At 39.1% G+C, this 21,517-nt stretch overlaps 1 protein-coding gene across 2 annotated transcripts in view; it reads left to right on the top strand.

Moving 5' to 3' along the window:
* Window positions 1-21,517, top strand: part of ENOX2 (ecto-NOX disulfide-thiol exchanger 2) — a 263,903-nt gene that overhangs the window by 188,484 nt on the left and 53,902 nt on the right. Inside the window, exon 4 of one of the 2 annotated variants that reach the window (XM_049644290.1) lies at window positions 11,594-11,728. In XM_049644290.1, coding sequence (XP_049500247.1) covers window positions 11,632-11,728 — 97 coding nt within the window. In that variant the 5' untranslated portion in view covers window positions 11,594-11,631. Of the gene's footprint in view, window positions 1-11,593; window positions 11,729-20,834; window positions 20,926-21,517 lie in introns of those variants that run through there. The other variant, XM_049644289.1, reaches the window with a different exon arrangement.

Here is a 21,517-nt window from a genome sequence, read left to right as displayed (position 1 = left end):
AGTCTAGAAAGTGAATCAGGCCCATTTTTAGTCTAGAAAGTGAATCAGGCCTGGTCTTAACTTTTCCACTATTAAGTGATGATTCCAAACAGATGTTCAACACAGCATATTTTGTTAGTTAAGACCTTAAATCCAGATTGTTGCCGGACAGAGATGATCATCTGGGATTTCCCTTTGAAAGTAAAAATGTATAAGCTTCCTTATATGTATGACTGTGCCTATATGGGAGAAAGATTATAGCCAATGATATCAAACTGAATTATCAGTTAGGTGCATTTATTTCTGGTTGTAAATCTAAATGAATTACTACATGTAAATTCAGTTGTCTTGGAGAGAGAATTAGTTTAGCAACTATGCCATCACTTTTAAGATAATTTATCTTTCTGAAAAGATATACAAATAATCAATGAGTGTCATTGCATGGATTTCTCATTGTGCCCAAAATCAATGTAGGTTGATTCATTCATCCAAATATTTCTTGAATACCTACTTTATACCAGACACTGAACTAAAAAATGGAGAAACAAAGGCACCCAAACTAAGTCCCTGACCTATAGGAGCATGCATGCCAGCAGAAGAGAGACGTGTATTTAATAAGTGTAATTCAAGGCAGTCAATGATAATGTCCAGTTGATCTTGCTTCCTGGAATGCTTTTCAATCCTAATCCTCCTATCACTACCTGGAGGAAAAACCTATCCCTCCTTAAAGACTCATTTCAAATTATTCTTTCCCAGCAAAGGCTTCCCTAGTATTCCTCATCCTCTCCACACCTCCAACCCCAAACATCCTTCCCAAGTCATTCCAGCAGATTTAATTACTCCTTTTCTGTTCTCATAACACTTTACTCACAGTTTTACTGCAGTACTTATTACAATAATTTATATTAGGTTATATGTCATGCCTCTCATTGTATTGTGAGTTCTTCCAGAGAAGTAAATGAGTTTTGTTCATCTCTGTAACTCCTAGTCACTAGCACAGGATCTGGCACATACTAAGACTCAATAAAGGTTTGGTTTAGGGAAAAGGAATGAGAGAATAAGCAAACATAAAAATGAAATTCTAGATAAAATGTTACGATAACACATTAGGAAGGAGTGATTAATTCTAGTGACGTGGCTTCACAGACAATGTAACATTTGAGATGACCCCTGAAAACTGAGTAGGATTTGACAGGTGGAGATGAGTGTTGGGGAAGTGGAGGGAAATGAAAAGGCAGAACTCCTTAAGAATTTAAAAACTGAATTTATCATAGCAAAATAATGCTGTAAATTCCACATGGTTCTTATCTAAACCATCTGGTTTATGTAAACAACCTTAGCAGGAACTCTCCTTGCTAACATTTTAACAGGCACTTTGAATTAATATATATTTTGAAAATAGTAACACTGTGCTGTGTTACTGTGTGCTGTGCTTTAAAAAAACTGATAATTTAGATAATTCTCTCTCCTCCTCAAAAATTAGTCCAGAGTTTGGCTAGGTTGGTACATTGTAAATTCTCGTTCTTTGATCTCAGAATTCCTTATTAAGAATAATTCCTGATTCTCTTATGTTTCCCAGGACTGCAGAGCCAATGAGTAGCCAAACTGTTGCAAGAAATTATTTTTAGTATGGGGGCCCAGTCCTTCTAAACCTAGATGTTTCCTCTTGGAGTCATTCTTCAGCCACTAGAGAAAACCAGGGTGCAGATTCAGTAATCTCTAAAGGTCCCTTCCAGTTATAACATTCCCTAAAACTTGTCTCCCCTGGACTAGAGATTGGGAGTTCAGATGAACTGAATAATCAATATGTAAACTCTTTACTCAAAGGGTATCTGATGCCCTATGTTTGTTTTCTTAATAATATTTACAATATGGCTATTTCTAGCCATACTATGCCTTCATGGGAAACAACTGAAAACTGGATGTGAGGACTAGAGTTTCTGGCGATAGAGAAATCACCAGTTCTGAAATGTGACTTCTGACTATAGTAACAAATGCTAAGGCCATCAATCACTCTGTGTGTGTGTGTGTGTGTGTGTGTGTGTGTGTGTGTGTGGAGGGGGGCGGGTTGTGGAGAAGAGGCATAGGAAGCATAGAAAAATCATAAAAACTAATAATTCAGAAATAATGTTTTTGAACATTTGCATTTTCTTGTTCTGACGAATCAGTGACAAAATAGCACTTGTATAAATAACCAGGGCAAGGTTCATCCCTGATATTTCCAGGTTAGAAGGATGTGATAGATGTTAGCAAGCTACTATTAGAACAGAGTTGTCTTCTAGAGTGTAATTGGCTGGAGTGCATACTGAGAGGTAGGAGAAAAGCCATGGAAAGATTTTTCTATAGAAATCAGTAGTCAGAGGGAAATTTCCAAAAATATGTCTTTCTGTGCTCCCAACTATGTAGTATATACATGCACTTGCATGCATAACTCACTTCAATGTCTTCTTATGTCATCATTGCTCCTGGAATGTCTTTTTCCTCTTTTCCTTCTTTACCTATCTAATAACTACCCATGACTCAAGACATGTTCTGTAAAAATATGGCCAATTTGTTCAAATCCTATCTTCTCCATGAAGTCTTTCCTACCTACTCAAGCCACATTTTCATTACTTAAATTTCAGTAACATTTCCAGTCAATTCCATTCAATTATTTGGTTGTTTCTTAATGGTTTCATTGGAGATAGTAAAACATTGTGACTAAAAGTATATATCCTGCATGACCTTAGACAATATATGTGACCTTTAAAAGCCTTTCATCTATTAAATGGAAATGTAAATAGTCCCTTTCACAAGGTTATTTTGAAAGTTAAATGAAAATAATGTGTGTCAAGTGCTTTACCTAGCATGTGGTAAGTGTTCAATAATTAGTGGTAGTAATGGATGGAGGTGGTGAGAGTAACGATAATAGTAATAATCATTGCCACCATCATTGGTCTCTTCAATTATATTGTATAACCTTTGAAGGCAAAGACTACATATCCTATCTGATTATTCTCTCGTGTCCCCCTAATTTCCAAAATACTCAATTGGCTAATTTGATATTTGCTGATTGTATGTCCATCTCTATTCAATGTTAACTGCCTCAAAGAAATGAAATTACATCAAAAATAGAATTTTTCATTTTTTTTGCACCATGGAAGCTGTTGGATGGTTTTTCTTAGTTTGCATGCATGAGTAGTTTGGATGGAAGCTGACGAAGTAATCATATGCAACTAGACTATGAGAAGAATAGGAAACCTCTTAGTCATCCCAAGCTCCTGTGGTATATGTGCTTGAAAAAAACCCAGAAAACTACAAAACCCTGATGAATGAAATAAAAGAAGAATTAAATAAATGAAGAGATATTTCATGTCCATGGATAGGAAGACTCAATATTTTCAAGATGTCAGTTCTTCCTAACTTGACTTAATGCAATCCCAATCAAAGTCCAAGCAAGTTATTTTGTGGTTATCAACAAACAGATTCTAAAATTTATATGGAGAGGCAAAAGGCTCAGAATATCCAAAATATGTTGAACAAGAACAGAGTTGGAAGCCTGATGCTACCCAACTTCAAGATTTACTATAAAGCTACAGCAATCAAGCCAGTGTGATATTGGTAAAATAATAGACAAATAGATCAGTGGAGTAGAATAGAGAACCCAGAAATAGACCCCACAAATAGAGTTAACTGATCTTTGACAAAGGAGTAAATGCAATACAATTGAGGAAAGACAGTCTCTTCAACAAATGTGCTAGAACAGCTGGAAATCCTCATGCAAAAAAAATCTAAACACAGATCTTATACCCATCACAAAAATTAACTCAAAATGGATTATAGACCTAAATGTGAAATGCAAAACTATAAAACTGCTAGAAAATAACATGAGAGAAAACCTAAAGGACCTTGGATATGGTGATGGCTTTTTTTTTAATGTTTATTTCTTTTTGAGAGAGAGCGAGAGAGAGAGAGCACACACACAGGAGGGACAGAGAAAGCGCACGTGTGTGCGTGCGCACATGAGAGACAGGCAGGAGGGATCCAAAGTGGGTGCTGCACTGACAGCAGAAAGCCAAATGTGGGGCTTGAACCCACAAACTGTGAGATCTTGACCTGAGCCAAAGTCAGATGCTTAACCAGCTGAGCCACCTAGGCACCCCAGTGATGACTTTTTAGTACACCAAAGGCATGATCCATGAAAGAAATTATTGAAAAGCTGGACTTAACTAAAATTAAGATCTTATGTTCTGCAAAAGGCAATGTAAAGATAATGAGAATATAAGCCACAAACTGGGAGAAAATATTTGCAATATACACATCTGGTAAAGGACTATTATCTAAAATATACAAAAAACATGTAAAACACAACAAGAAAACAAACAGCCCAATTTAAAATCAGGTCAAAAACTTTATTTTTTTTTTATTTTTTATTTATTTTTTTTATTTTTTAATATATGAAATTTACTGTCAAATTGGTTTCCATACAACACCCAGTGCTCATCCCAAAAGGTGCCCTCCTCAATACCCATCACCCACCCTGCCCTCCCTCCCACCCCCCATCAACCCTCAATTTGTTCTCAGTTTTTAACAGTCTCTTATGCTTTGGCTCTCTCCCACTCTAACCTCTTTTTTTTTTTTTTCCTTCCCCTCCCCCATGGGTTTCTGTTATGTTTCTCAGGATCCACATAAGAGTGAAACCATATGGTATCTGTCTTTCTCTGTATGGCTTATTTCACTTAGCATCACACTCTCCAGTTCCATCCATGTTGCTACAAAAGGCCATATTTCATTTTTTCTCATTGCCACGTAGTATTCCATTGTGTATATAAACCACAATTTCTTTATCCATTCATCAGTTGATGGACATTTAGGCTCTTTCCATAATTTGGCTATTGTTGAGAGTGCCGCTATAAACATTGGGGTACAGGTGCCCCTATGCATCAGTACTCCTGTATCCCTTGGATAAATTCCTAGCAGTGCTATTGCTGGGTCATAGGGTAGGTCTATTTTTAATTTTCTGAGGAACCTCCACACTGCTTTCCAGAGTGGCTGCACCAATTTGCATTCCCACCAACAGTGCAAGAGGGTTCCTGTTTCTCCACATCCTCTCCAGCATCTATAGTCTCCTGATTTCTTCATTTTGGCCACTCTGACTGGCGTGAGGTGGTATCTGAGTGTGGTTTTGATTTGTATTTCCCTGATAAGGAGCGACGTTGAACATCTTTTCATGTGCCTGTTGGCCATCCGGATGTCTTCTTTAGAGAAGTGTCTATTCATGTTTTCTGCCCATTTCTTCACTGGGTTATTTGTTTTTCGGGTGTGGAGTTTGATGAGCTCTTTATAGATTTTGGATACTAGCCCTTTGTCCGATGTGTCATTTGCAAATATCTTTTCCCATTCCGTTGGTTGCCTTTTAGTTTTGTTGGTTGTTTCCTTTGCTGTGCAGAAGCTTTTTATCTTCATAAGGTCCCAGTAATTCACTTTTGCTTTTAATTCCCTTGCCTTTGGGGATGTGCCGAGTAAGAGATTGCTACGGCTGAGGTCAGAGAGGTCTTTTCCTGCTTTCTCCTCTAAGGTTTTGATGGTTTCCTGTCTCACATTCAGGTCCTTTATCCATTTTGAGTTTATTTTTGTGAATGGTGTGAGAAAGTGGTCTAGTTTCAACCTTCTGCATGTTGCTGTCCAGTTCTCCCAGCACCATTTGTTAAAGAGACTGTCTTTTTTCCATTGGATGTTCTTTCCTGCTTTGTCAAAGATGAGTTGGCCATATGTTTGTGGGTCTAGTTCTGGGGTTTCTATTCTATTCCATTGGTCTATGTGTCTGTTTTTATGCCAATACCATGCTGACTTGATGATGACAGCTTTGTAGTAGAGGCTAAAGTCTGGGATTGTGATGCCTCCTGCTTTGGTCTTCTTCTTCAAAATTACTTTGGCTATTCGGGGCCTTTTGTGGTTCCATATGAATTTTAGGATTCCTTGTTCTAGTTTCGAGAAGAATGCTGGTGCAATTTTGATTGGGATTGCATTGAATGTGTAGATAGCTTTGGGTAGTATTGACATTTTGACAATATTTATTCTTCCAATCCATGAGCAGGGAATGTCTTTCCATTTCTTTATATCTTCTTCAATTACCTGCATAAGCTTTCTATAGTTTTCAGCATACAGATCTTTTACATCTTTGGTTAGATTTATTCCTAGGTATTTTATGCTTCTTGGTGCAATTGTGAATGGGATCAGTTTCTTCATTTGTCTTTCTGTTGCTTCATTGTTAGTGTATAAGAATGCAACTGATTTCTGCACATTGATTTTGTATCCTGCAACTTTGCTGAATTCATGTATCAGTTCTAGCAGACTTTTGGTGGAGTCTATCGGATTTTCCATGTATAATATCATGTCATCTGCAAAAAGCGAAAGCTTGACTTCGTCTTTGCCAATTTTGATGCCTTTGATTTCCTTTTGTTGTCTGATTGCTGATGCTAGAACTTCCAGCACTATATTAAACAACAGCGGTGACAGTGGGCATCCCTGTCGTGTTCCTGATCTCAGGGAAAAAGCTCTCAGTTTTTCCCCGTTGAGGATGATGTTAGCTGTGGGCTTTTCATAAATGGCCTTTATGATCTTTAAGTATGTTCCTTCTATCCCGACTTTCTCAAGGGTTTTTATTAAGAAAGGGTGCTGGATTTTGTCAAAGGCCTTTTCTGCATCGATTGACAGGATCATATGGTTCTTCTCTTTTTTTTTGTTAATGTGATGTATCACGTTGATCGATTTGCGAATGTTGAACCAGCCCTGCATCCCAGGAATGAATCCCACTTGATCATGGTGAATAATTCTTTTTATATGCTGTTGAATTCGATTTGCTAGTATCTTATTAAGAATTTTTGCATCCATATTCATCAGGGATATTGGCCTGTAGTTCTCTTTTTTTACTGGGTCTCTGTCTGGTTTAGGAATCAAAGTAATACTGGCTTCATAGAATGAGTCTGGAAGTTTTCCTTCCCTTTCTATTTCTTGGAATAGCTTGAGAAGGATAGGTATTATCTCTGCTTTAAATGTCTGGCAGAACTCCCCTGGGAAGCCATCTGGTCCTGGACTCTTATTTGTTGGGAGATTTTTGATAACCGATTCAATTTCTTCGCTGGTTATGGGTCTGTTCAAGCTTTCTATTTCCTCCTGATTGAGTTTTGGAAGAGTGTGGGTGTTTAGAAATTTGTCCATTTCTTCCAGGTTGTCCAATTTGCTGGCATATAATTTTTCATAGTATTCCCTGATAATTGTTTGTATCTCTGAGGGATTGGTTGTAATCATTCCATTTTCATTCATGATTTTATCTATTTGGGTCATCTCCCTTTTCTTTTGGAGAAGCCTGGCTAGAGGTTTGTCAATTTTGTTTATTTTTTCAAAAAACCAACTCTTGGTTTCGTTGATCTGCTCTACAGTTTTTTTAGATTCTATATTGTTTATTTCTGCTCTGATCTTTATTATTTCTCTTCTTCTGCTGGGTTTAGGCTGCCTTTGCTGTTCTGCTTCTATTTCCTTTAGGTGTGCTGTTAGATTTTGTATTTGGGATTTTTCTTGTTTCTTGAGATAGGCCTGGATTGCAATGTATTTTCCTCTCAGGACTGCCTTCGCTGCATCCCAAAGCGTTTGGATTGTTGTATTTTCATTTTCGTTTGTTTCCATGTATATTTTAATTTCTTCTCTAATTGCCTGGTTGACCCACTCATTCGTTAGTAGGGTGTTCTTTAACCTCCATGCTTTTGGAGGTTTTCCAGACTTTTTCCTGTGGTTGATTTCAAGCTTCATAGCATTGTGGTCTGAAAGTATGCATGGTATAATTTCAATTCTTGTAAACTTATGAAGGGCTGTTTTGTGACCCAGTATATGATCTATCTTGGAGAATGTTCCATGTGCACTCGAGAAGAAAGTATATTCTGTTGCTTTGGGATGCAGAGTTCTAAATATATCTGTCAAGTCCATCTGATCCAATGTATCATTCAGGGCCCTTGTTTCTTTATTGACCGTGTGTCTAGATGATCTATCCATTTCTGTAAGTGGGGTGTTAAAGTCCCCTGCAATGACCACATTCTTATCAATAAGGTTGCTTATGTTTATGAGTAATTGTTTTATATATCTGGGGGCTCGGGTATTTGGCGCATAGACATTTATAATAGTTAGCTCTTCCTGGTGGATAGACCCTGTGGTTATTATATAATGCCCTTCTTCATCTCTTGTTACAGCCTTTAATTTAAAGTCTAGTTTGTCTGATATAAGTATGGCTACTCCAGCTTTCTTTTGGCTTCCAGGAGCATGATAAATAGTTCTCCATCCCCTCACTCTCAATCTAAAGGTGTCCTCAGATCTAAAATGAGTCTCTTGTAGACAGCAAATAGATGGGTCTTGTTTTTTTATCCATTCTGATACCCTATGTCTTTTAGTTGGCGCATTTAATCCATTTACATTCAGTGTTATTATAGAAAGATATGGGTTTAGAGTCATTGTGATGTCTGTATGTTTTATGCTTGTAGTGATGTCTCTGGTACTTTGTCTCACAGGATCCCCCTTAGGATCTCTTGTAGGGCTGGTTTCGTGGTGACAAATTCCTTCAGTTTTTGTTTGTTTGGGAAGACCTTTATCTCTCCTTCTATTCTAAATGACAGACTTGCTGGATAAAGGATTCTCGGCTGCATATTTTTTCTGTTTAGCACACTGTAGATATCGTGCCAAGCCTTTCTGGCCTGCCAAGTTTCAAAGGAGAGATCAGTCACGAGTCTTATAGGTCTCCCTTTATAAATGAGGGCACGTTTATCCCTTGCTGCTTTCAGAATTTTCTCTTTATCCTTGTATTTTGCCAGTTTCACTATGATATGTCGTGCAGAAGATCGATTCAAGTTACGTCTGAAGGGAGTTCTCTGTGCCTCTTGGATTTCAATGCCTTTTTCCTTCCCCAGTTCAGGGAAGTTCTCAGCTATAATTTGTTCAAGTACCCCTTCAGCACCTTTCCCTCTCTCTTCCTCCTCTGGGATACCAATTATGCGTATATTATTTTTTTTTAGTGTATCACTTAGTTCTCTAATTTTCCCCTCATACTCCTGGATTTTTTTATCTCTCTTTCTTTCAGCTTCCTCTTTCTCCATAACTTTATCTTCTAGTTCACCTATTCTCTCCTCTGCCTCTTCAAGCCGAGCCATCGTGGATTCCATTTTGTTTTGCATTTCGTTTAAAGCGTTTTTCAACTCCTCGTGACTGTTCCTTAGTCCCTCGATCTTTGTGGCAAGAGATTCTCTGCTGTCCTGTATACTGTTTTCAAGCCCAGCGATTAATTTTATGACTATTATTCTAAATTCACTTTCTGTTATATTATTTAAATCCTTTTTGATCAGTTCATTAGCTGTTGTTATTTCCTGGAGATTCTTCTGAGGGGAATTCTTCCGTTTGGTCATTTTGGAGAGTCCCTTGCGTGGTGAGGACCTGCAGTGCACTTCCCCTGTGCTGTGGTGTATAACTGGAGTTAGTGGGCGGGGCCGCAGTCCGACCCGATGTCTGCCCCCAGCCCACTGCTGGGGCCACAGTCAGACTGGTGTGTGCCTTCTCTTCCCCTCTCCTAGGGGCGGGATTCACTGTGGGGTGGCGTGGCCCGTCTGGGCTACTTGCACACTGCCAGGCTTGTGTTGCTGGGGATCTGGCGTATTAGCTGGGGTGGGTAGGCAAGGTGCACGGGGGCTGGAGGGGCAGGCTTAGCTCGCTTCTCCTTAGGTGATCCACTCCAGGAGGAGCCCTGTGGCAGCGGGAGGGAGTCAGATCCGCTGCCGGAGGTTTGGCTCCGCAGAAGCACAGAGTTGGGTGTTTGCGCGGAGCGAGCAAGTTCCCTGGCAGGAACTGGTTCCCTTTGGGGTTTTGGCTGGGGGATGGGCGGGGGAGATGGCGCTGGCGCCTTTGTTCCCCGCCAAGCTGAGCTCTGCCGTCCGGGGGCTCAGCAGCTCTCCCTCCCTTTGTCCTCCAGCCTTCCCGCTTTCCGAGCAGAGCTGTTAACTTCTGACCTCCCAGACGCTAAGTCGCGCTTGCTGTCGGAACACAGTCCGTCCGGCCCCTCCGCTTTTGCCAGCCAGACTCGGGGGCTCTGCTTGGCCGGCGAGCCGCCCCTCCGCCCCGGCTCCCTCCCGCCAGTCCGTGGAGCGCGCACCGCCTCGCCGCCCTTCCTACCCTCTTCCGTGGGCCTCTAGTCTGCGCTTGACTCCGGAGACTCCCTTCTGCTAATCCTCTGGCGGTTTTCTGGGTTCTTTAGGCAGGTGTAGGTGGAATCTAAGTGATCGGCAGGACGCGTTGTGAGCCCCGCGTCCTCCTACGCCGCCATCTTCCGGAACCCCCCAAAAACTTTAATAGACAACTCACTAAAGAACATATACAGATGGCAAATAAATATATGAAAAGATGTTCCGTATTATGTAACAGGAAAATGCAAATTAAAACAGCAAAGAAATACCACTATACACCTATTAGAATGGCCAGAATCCAGAACACTGACATCACTAAATGCTAGTGATGATACAGAGCAACAGAACTCTCATTCACTGCCAGTGGGAATGCAAAATGGTTTGGCCACTTTAGAAGATAGGTTGACAGTTTCTTACAAAAGTAAATATGCTCTTACTATACAATTCAGTGATTGTGCTGCTTGGCATTTCCCCAAAGGAGTTGAAAACTTATGTTCACACAAAAATGTGCGCACGAATGTTTATAGCAGTTTTATTCATAATTGTCAAAACTTGGAAACAACTACAATGTTCTTCAGTAGGTGAATGGATAATCTGTGATACATCCCTATGATGGAATATTATGCAGCATTCTATTATGATAGAAATGAGCTATCAGGCCATGAAAAGACATGGAGGAAACTTAAATGCATAATACTGAGAAAACCCAATCTGAAAAGGCTGCATGTTGTATGATTCCAACCATGTGACATTATAGAAAAGGCAAAACTATGGAGATGGAATAAGATCAGTAATTGCCAGGGATTGGGGTGTAGGGAGGGATGATATAAGCAGAGCACAGAGAATTTTCAGGGCAGTGAAAATATTCTGTGTGATACCACAAGGATGTATACATGTTATTATACATTTTTCCAAACGCATAGAATGTACAACAGCAAGAGTGAACCCTAATTTAAACTATGACTTTTAGGTGATTATGATGCATCATTGTAACAAATGTACCACTCTGGCGGGGGATGTTGATAATGGGGGAGGCTATGCATGTGTGCGCGTAGAGGTTATAAATGAAATCGCTGTACCTTCTCTGTAATTTTTCTGTGAACATAAAATTGCTCTAAAAAATAAAGGCTTCATAAAAAAAAAAAAAACAAGAGAAAAGGAAGGAACAGAGGGAGTAGAAAGAGAAAGAAAGAAACACACTAAAATACCATCTGGTAAACTTCTTTCAAATTCTATGACTTCCTTTTGGTTCACGCTGTATTGTTTTAACCCTTGTAAAGAGCTGGAATTAAGGCTCTATCTACTACTTGTCCATCAGTCTGTTTCTGTAAAGTGTTTGCCAGTTTATGTTAGGCAAACTACATACTGAAACCTTAATACAACAAATTATTTTGCTTGTCATTTTTTTTTTTTTTTAGCTGATAGTAGTAGAACTCTGAATGTGGATTCCACTGCAATGACGCTACCTATGTCTGATCCAACTGCATGGGCCACAGCAATGAATAATCTTGGAATGGCACCACTGGGAATCGCTGGACAACCAATTTTGCCTGGTATGCTATTTTTAATCACGTCACAAGTGTTTCTTTTTATTGACCATGTGGTAATAAATATAACAGTATGACACAACTTATTTTGAAGTTGACATTTACCAGATTCTGCCTAGAGTGTGCATTTTTGTAATATGAGCTTTATAAGCAGGGTGGCCAGTAGTTACTAGTATACTCCTTATTGCACTATGGACTAGGGATATAGCTGATACAGGATATGGGCATTAATATTTAAACAGGTTGTCGAAATAAAAGGCAACAGAATTTGGCAAGGAATTATAAAGTTTATCTAATTTTATAGATTTAGAGGAGACAAATAAACGTGGAGTGGAAATGAGAATTGACTTAGACACCTCAAAAATCTTAGATTCCTAAACTGGGGAAGAAGAGATGGTAGGGAACATTCCAAAGTGGTTCACATTGAATAACTGTTCATATTTTTTTAAACAAAGTAACCAGTAAGAGAATGGTCATGTTGTACTTACTCCATCTCCACTAAAGATAAAATCAGAAGAAAAATGCCACAGCCTCTGAAGGGTTTGGTTTAAACACAAAAAAAGCTTCTATACTGTCAGAACTATTAACCGTTAAAATGGATTTGTGAAGACATTAGGGAATTGCCATCTATGGAAGCCTGGAGTGCTTTTAAAATAGCCTAAATATTAATCTTCCCAGGTTCATCTAATTGTGATCCTACTTTTAAAAGAATGGCAGGACCAGGCCCATCAAGTACCTTGCTATTCAAAGTATAATCTGCATAACCTGGGAGCTATTAAGAATTGCCAAATCTTAGGCACTAGCCCAGAGCTACTGAATCAGAAGCTGCATTTTAACGTGATCCCCAGGTTATTCACAAACACAGTAGAGAAACGGATCTAGAGTAATGCCACTTTGTTGTGCCATTTGTCTATATAGTTAGTGACCTCCACCCCTCCCCCCAAAATAATTTCACAGTTCTAATTCAGATTTTGAATCCTTATAAGGTATAATGGGGGCATGCAAGTGTAGGCAACAATACTTTATAATCTTAATAATTAAGAAATGTGATTACATAGAAAACTAGGAAACAAGCTTAAAAGCAGCCAAATATAAAGGAAAAATATGTAAATGAGAAATGGGTGGAGAATGAAGGCGCTTGGATTATGTATGTGGCAGAGGCAATGAACTGTCCCACCAAACTATAATTTATGCCTTGGACTATAGTTGACTAGACTGCATCCTACTCCATTAGACCAACCATGATTGAAATGAGCAACCAGGGATCCTTTTAGGGTGAATGATTGGACCATAGATCTCCTTGGGTTTTGAATGACTAGTGGGGCCAATCTGGAATCAGCAGGTGTTATGACAGGAGCCACTATTGCATCATGGTTAAACATTCAGACTCTGGAGTCAATCTGCCTGACTTCCAAACCTGTTTCTTTCACTACTTTATTTTGAGTAGTTAAATATCTTCTATGAAACTCTGTTTCCTCATTCATAAAATCAGACTAATAATACTTAACCCCTTAGGATTTTTGTGACAATTAAATTGTCACAAATGCACAATGCCTGCCTTAGCACAGTGCCTGGCACATAGTGCTCAAACGTGTTAGCTATTAAAATATTTTTAAAATCATTATTAATATACTTTTTATACATATTTCTAAAGGATGTAATGGGTCTTTTAAATTTAGTTCTTCCTCATTATTTCATTGTAATAGCATTTAAACTAAAATATTATGTATTATTTTATAGCTCCATTTGGAGTGGTCCTGAGTCACAATCTCTTACAGTCTAGAGAAGCTAAACAATCTGATTTGCCTTAAACATTACCAGTTCATGGAAATCTGATCTGTATGGGTATATGTCTCAGGGAAAAATCTTGAGGCCAGATCTGCACTGATGCAATATGTTAGTTATATTGGATTATTTGTAAATTACAATGTCTAAACATTAATCTATGTTCACATGGTAATCTTCAGCATTTAGTCACCCATCTGCAATGTGGAGCAAGAAAGGCTTAGCATTGAGAGTAAAAAAATCATCCAAGGCATCACTATAGGCCCAAAGCTTATTGCTGGGGTCAATAACAGGCCTAAAAATTTGGGTAGTTTTCTTCACAGGAGCTCAAAGGGCTATTCCTGGAGAGAGTATCTTGTTTACTATGTAACAACATAGGCCTCAAAGACAGACTGTTTGGGTTTGGATCATTGCTCTGCTACTTGCTAGCTATGTGACTTCACACAAGTTACTTGACCTATCTGTACCTCAGTTCCCTCATCTGTAAAATGAGGATAACTCTAGTATCTACCTCATAGGATTGCTGTGAAGATTAAATAATATGCTTAGCCCAATGTTTGGCATGTAATAAGCACTCAGTAAAAGTTAACTGCCATCATTATTACTATTAGTAGTGCTATATGCTCTTTAAGATAAAGGAAATACTAACATCCTTCCTTCAAATGGCTGCTAAGCTACCACTTAAATTGAAAGTATTTGAGTTCAATGCCGCCACCATCAGCTCTAATGAGTGTTCCTCACATCCACCTCCAGCCAGACATTTGAAACCTTACAAGTGATTTTCATTTCTACTTCTAGCCCTCTTTGCCTGCATCTTATTTTCTTAAGCACTATGAAGAAATAGATTCTCAGGGTCCCCTTCAACTTCGTGTTTCAGTAATTTTTTAGCTATGCTTTAGGGAAAGTTACTTGACTTTGGAAACCAGATCTTAGAAATACTGATATTTAGTTTAGTAGTGCTCTTTTTGTCTTAAAAGTACCTTGAGCAATAGTGTTGGGCTGAGACATACGAAGCTATCTGTAAAATTACTTGAGTTTCGTGTCAACTAATTTTTCCCTTCTGTGTATTATTTTAGGAAGGCAGTTTAACCATTGAGATTAGAACACAGGTTCAGGATCCCTACTGCCTAGGTTCAAATAAATCCCTTCTCTACCATTAAGTAGCTATGTAAACATTGGCAAGTTACTTAACCTCTCTAGGCCTCAGTTTCCTCATCTGTAAAACACAGATAATAATAGCATCTATGACATGGGGTTGTTGTGAAGATTAAGAGTTAATACATTAAAGTCTTAGAATGATTCCTGCTTCACAGTAGTCTCTCAATGAACTTAACTCTTATTACTGTTTTGAGTTCACATCTGACATATCCTCACAAAAAGTTGAATTATGGCTCATTTGTATTCTTAGCAACAGTGAAGGGTAATGAATGCAGAAGCAAAATTTTCCCTGGGAGAAGTGCTGGACAATAGCAGGTGAAGGGAACAGTACCTGCTAGTGCTGATGACTGCTCCTTGTAAATCTCATGGTGTATCCACAGAAATGGAAGGTTGACACCACAATCCAATGCTGCCTACCCTTCTTCTTGCCTAGATTTTGGGAACAGAATGCCTGTTATTTTTATTATGTAACATTTTAACTGAATGGGCTAAAACATCCCCCAATCCTGTATCCTCCCTGCCTCAAGATTCCTTGAAATGTAAATGGCAGCCAATGAGCCACATGGAACTGTTCCCTGAGATCACTCACTGATGGCTCAGTAATTCAGCTACTTTTCTGCCCCTTATGAGGTTTCCTACTGAGCTTTTTGTCCAGTCTGAACTGTTCCTACTGAACTTTTTTTTTGTCCAGTCTCATCTGGTCTGTGACAATAGAAAAGGCTTTTGGCATTGATGAAAAACAAATGATACATAAGCTGCCTTGATTTCCCCTAGAGAACTCAAATCCATACTGTCATGGAAGCTGAGTCTCTTGACACATACTTGTCATCAGGGTAGTGTCATTATATTCATTGAGTGGGGAGCAGAGAGGCCATCTCTGGGGTTTGGTTTGGAGCTCCCTTTCATCTAACATGGTGTTTTGTACAGCTGCTATTCAATAAAGTTAATCCACAATGATGGCAAATTAGGAGGTCTCCTCTGTCTGGCAGCTGTCTTTCCTGCTAGAGTATTTGCTTTTCCAAGCTGGTCAAATACGACTAATGTTAGTTTTCAAAGAGAGGGACCAAGAAGGGTCAGACCTTCTGTTTAAGGAGCATTGTTCTGCCCATGATACCAGATGAATCCAAAGATGGATCAATTTAGGGGTACTCATTGAATAGCTCCTTTATTTTACTTTATTTTCCCCTCAATTAAAATATTCTTAGCATCCAAATATAGACCCTGTGAAGTCCCAAAGGAGAAGAGTCTCTCATTATGGTGTCTCCACTTTATTGACTATATTACCTCCATAATAGGAGATGTTGGAAAATAGGGACTTATGGACTTTATTTTGTCATTTTTAAGAAGGCAGTTCTCACCGGACCCAGGGGGCCAATTCTGATGGGAGCAGAAAGAATGAGGATGTGTGACACATGATAGGCCACTGCTCTACAAGCTCCTCAAGGAGAGACAAACGTGTTTCTATTATTTTTAATATCTCCCACAAATAGAATATGGCTTTAGTGGCAGATAAGTTTGAAATCCTGGGAAAAGAGAGCACTGTTCATCAGCATGGTGGACACTTTACTGAAAACCAATGATATGTAAAACACGATACCAAATAGAATTAATGCCTCCATAAAAGAAGCTTGAAGCCTACCCAGTGACGGTACTCTCAAAACTCCCCATGGAAACTATTACAAAGAATGGCCAAATGAGATCGTTTGTTCATTCATTCATACAAGAAATATTTACTGAGGCCTGCTGTACACAGAGTACTGTGAGAAACCCTGGGGATAAAGCAATGAACAAAAAAGACAAGATTCTTGCCCTCTTACTGGGTTCAGTACTTTGAGAACCTCCATATTTTCTCCCTAATACATCTCACATATAAGATGCCTCTTGAATGATAACATATCAGAGGCTTCCTACCCATTTTGTTCCTTTGTGCTTTTATTCATCCATCCATTCATTAAAAGCATATTGAGCTAGGGTTAGGGTCACAGGGTATCCAAAATGGGTATGGTTCAATCCTTGCCTTCAAGCTCAGAGTCCACTAGCAGAGGCAAAGTCAATATCGCTACACTACAATGTAGCAAATGTCTCAGTAGAAACATATAGAAAAGTACTATTTTAGCTAGGGTGGGATGAGAAGGAGTGCTAGGTAGATGGTAGTGGTCTGGGAAGGTTCACAGAAGTGGTAATATTTTAGTTCAGTATGCAGAGATATATGAGAATATATCAGGTGAAAAAAAGGGCTAAGAATGATCCAGGAAGAGGAAATGATGCATCAATTACTGGAATGTATACTAGAGTATACGGCATGGGGACAATGGTTAAATATTGAGTAGAATTACATCATCCCATTCCACAAAGTTTGAGGCAGCATATGAGAAAGGTTATAATAAAAGAGAAAAATTACAAGCAAAATAAACCAGCTTCTAGGAAAATATAAATGAAGGTCAAAGGTGAAGACCAGGGGGCACCTGGGTGGTTCAGTCAGTTAAGCCTCTGACTCTTGACCTCAACTGAGGTCATGATCTCTAGTTGGGCTCTGTGCTATCAGCACAGAGCCTACGTAGGATTCTCTGTCTCCTCTGTCTCTGCCCCTCTTCCACTCCCTCTCTCTCTCTCTCCCCCTCTCTCCCTGTTTCTCAAAATAAATAAATATACATTTTTAAGTGAAGATCAGGTAGGGAGGTTAATTAGAATTCAGATGTGTAGGTCATAGGATCCTACCCAATTTCTAAAGTTGAGCTGTACCCGTGACCAGATAGCCAAAACAAAAAGGGAAACATGATCAGTTATGTAATTTGCATTTTCCATGAAGAAAAAATATACCAAACCTCAGAGAAGTCAAACTTTTCAAGGCCCTTCACAATTTTGTGTGTGTATTTGACATTTTAGCTCTGAAAGAATTTTTTCATAGGGAGCTTCTTATAGGGATGTACACTAAGTGAGGTAGTTGAGTAATTTCTGAAGCCCAAGCACAGTTGTGTAGCCCAGGACTAGTCAATATTATTTTCCCTAATTTTCTGCAAAATATAAAAACTAAAAATATAGTGATTTTTATATGAAACTAAATTTGCTTAGTTGAAATGACTGTTCTTTATTCTGAGATTATAGACTTTCTACATTGTCTGGTTTAAAATATTCTGTCTTTTATGAACTGTGTGCATGGTATATTGGCTAGTTTCTGTTATTTTTTCCCACGTCTTGTTTTGGCAAATTAAGAGGAAGATAATATACGTACATATGTAATTATTTTTATTCCTCTCTAAACTCTAGAAATCTTGGAACCACAGATGTAGAGTGAAATGTCCTCAGTAATGCCCCTCCAAAGGTGTTCACAGCCTCCCATGATGAAAGTCAAGGTCATGATCCTTAATCTGTCAAATGTTCTAACAAAGGAAGAACACAGTATAAATAAATGGGAAGGAATAGGGGGAAGCTGGGCTAGAAAGGTAGATATTTGCAAAAATTTATACTAAAGAAATAAAGCTTCATTTGTATAAATTTGAAATCAAAGTTGAGATTTACTGGGAGAGTCTTTGTGAACTCTAATTATGCCATATAATCTACCCAAGCTTAGTTTGCTACCTTATTTGCCATTGTACACAAACCAAGCCCTGCCTCAACTTTCCAGCTGGCCTGAAGTAAGGGTTTAGATGATGTTTTGGAGAAGCAGACAGATGTTAGTAGAATTTGAGAGTCATTATGCAAAAATTTGGAAACTAGTGCTCTATTTCCAAGAGGGCTACTGATAACTGCAGGATCATCTGTCAGCATAGCCAGGCTGTCCTTAGAAATATATGTTCTCTCTTAAGATTGACTGCTTGAAAAGTCTTTGTGAGAATTTGCATGGCAAAGAGGCAGTCAGAACTGTAGTGGGTTAAAATTTCATAATACCCAGGCAAAATTCTTATTTTCCAATGAATTTTATAGGAACTCTAAACAAATAGCAATAATGTCCCAGAAATGTATACCTGAGTTGGAATCAATTTTCTGTAAAATACCTTAATTATATTTAGATCTCATTTGGAACACTTATTTTAGACTAATCTATGGTTGCATTTCAGTGGTTTTATTGTGAGTGCCAACTACCTCCTGGTGCTCAAAGAGTCTCTGGAACACCTAACAAAATGGAAATGCCTTTATGGGCCTGGAGGGGCTCTTGGATGGCAAGAAGTCACTAAGTGCAGGCAGAGCCTTTCTGACGATATGAAGGGGCTTCCAGCTAGCCAGAACCAGGTCCAGTGCTAAAAAGGCAAGACCAACAGTAAATGTGCCACCTCCTACCTTTGCCCACTTCCAGTTCATACACTGCCACAATTTTAACTTCATCTGTGAGTCAAAGTTGAGACAATGGATTTTAAAGAGGCCTCTAAATTAACTATTAGTGTGGCAATATGTGTATCAAACACCTGAACAGGAAGTTCTAAGTGTAGAGATAAGCAACCAGATGGTAGCCTTTTGGAGAGAAACATTTGAAGGCCTGCTACAGGTTGGGTAGGTAGAGATAGAGCTTAATCTGACAGGAGTATCTCTTTTTTCCAGTGGACCCATGGATTTTGTGGGAAGCAATATAGATGAATGATTGAGAATGTGGTTAGTAAAAGCCACCTACTGTATGGCTGGCCATACAGTGTTAATTCTGTGAGCTTCAATTTCCTCATCTGTAAAATAGGGAGTAGTATATGGTCCATTCCTTAGGATTGCGAAAATTAAATGAGATGATATGTATAAAACCTGAAAATCCATACACACTCAATTAATGGTTAATAGTATTATGGACACCATCCCTGTCCCCCGCTACAAAAGTGGAATTTCCATTTTATCGGAAGAAAACCAGTGTGATCCATCCTGCCAGAAAATATCAAGAATTGAACCATAAAATTGGTGAGTGTGGCAACTTTGTCAGGCATCAAAAATGGGCAACCTCTAAGGTTTCTAGTGCTTTGTAGACATCTGTAGTCTTAGTCCATCTAGTAGAGTATCAGTCACCTGGCATTGTTTCAATGGGCCGTGTAGTACAATGACCACAAGTGCTCAAGATGGTGGCTCTGGGACCTTGCAGGATCCCACAGCACCATTGCAATAATCTGAGAAAAAATCATGGTCAGTCTAGTTTGGGTACTTAGTGTACTTTCTATTCCCATTCTTTGGAAATAGCCAACTCTATTAACTAACTAATCACACCCCAGTCCCTAGGCATGCTGCATATTCTGTCTATTGCTGTATGACAAACTACTTTATAACTTAGTAGCTTAAAAAGCAATCATTTTATTCTATTTTAAGATTTTCTGGGTGAAGAATTTGGGCAGGACTCTTATGAGCAATTCTTCTATGCCATATGGTATCAACTGGGATGCCTCAGCTGTGGTAGTCTAGTCTGGAGATTCCAAGACAACTTTATTCATATGCATGGCATTTTGGCAGGGACAGCTTAAAACACTGGGCTCAGCTGGATCTCTCTCCTTCCATTTACTCTAAGGCCCTCTCCACATGTCTCTCTACCACAGTAGTCCGACACGTTACATGGTGTCTTGAAGGTCCCATAGCATGCAATCCCAGAAACAAGAGGTGGGAATGGTGTCTCTCTCAAGGCCTGAGCCTGAAAACAGGCACAACTTCTCTTATGTCAAAGAAGTGTGGAACCCATCCAGATTCAAATGGGGGTGGGGGACATAGATTTTACCTCTTGGTGAGAGGGGTGTCAAAGAATTTGTGTCCCCCTTTAATCTGTCACACTGGGAAAAAATAACTGTATGGAAGTACTTAGTTGTTCATTTGCCATGTTTTTCATCATACCAGTTTCACCTTATACCTATAATTAAGTTAATTCATTAAAACAATTGCCACACTGCATTGAGAGGCAGTGTAGTGGTTAAGAGTATTAATAGTTAGACCAACCTGGATTTGAATCCTAGTTCTGCTTCTTACTGGCTGTATAATCTTGGGCAAGTAACTCAACACTCTGAGGCCTAATTTCTTTATAAAATGAAGGATAATAATAGTAGCTAGGTCACAGTCTTCTTGGAATGTGATTATATAAAATGCTTAACACAGTGCCTAGCACATTGTAAGCATCCAGTAAACAATTTGGCTGTTTATAATAATTGGTGACACATAAGTGTAACTGCTTGGATGTTTCCAAACTAGACTATGAGGCCGAGGATTTTGTCTTACTCGTTCCTTAAATCCCAACTCCTGGCACAGGGCCTGGCATCAGACTATTGAATGGATGGACATATGGATGACTGGATGGCAGCGCAGAAATGGTATGTGCCTGCAATGTAACCCCCTGGCTCAAATGTATAAAGAGAATGGAAGATAATTGTACTGCCAGGTAACTACTCTAGGTAGAATGAACACAAGTTGCTAGGGGGCAGGAAAGCTTAAGGCCACACTGAAATATTACTTGAAATCACATAGTAGAGTTGCAACTCAGAGGAGCAAGCTGGCCCAACTGACACACAGCACTTGTGGCATTTCCAGTTAAGCTGGGACTTTGGGAAGTTCATGAATCAGAAGATGAATGCAAACCAACATTTATGACACTTCCAGGCATGGCAATACCAAGTCAGAAAGGCTGCAGGGAAAAGGTACTGGAAGGAGAGATATAAAAGCAAAACAGAACAGGGCATTTATTATAGGAAGGACTTTGGAGGAATACGTTGGCCTTTTCCATAGCCCTTGTATAAAATGATTTCAGATCTCCTTCAGAAGTTTGAATTCCTAACATAAATATTAATACTATGTAATTATAGGTGTACTCCTCAAGCCAGGCTTGAAGGCTCAAAGAGGGAGATAATTTCTCTGGCGTCCTATTCCCAATGTGTTTTAAATTGTTGGACTTCTTTGATATTTCAG

Source organism: Panthera uncia, chromosome X (genome assembly GCF_023721935.1).
Source record: "Panthera uncia isolate 11264 chromosome X, Puncia_PCG_1.0, whole genome shotgun sequence".
Lineage (NCBI taxonomy): Eukaryota > Metazoa > Chordata > Mammalia > Carnivora > Felidae > Panthera > Panthera uncia.
Note: the sequence above shows the minus strand (reverse complement) of the source record. Positions and strands in the feature narration are given on the sequence as shown.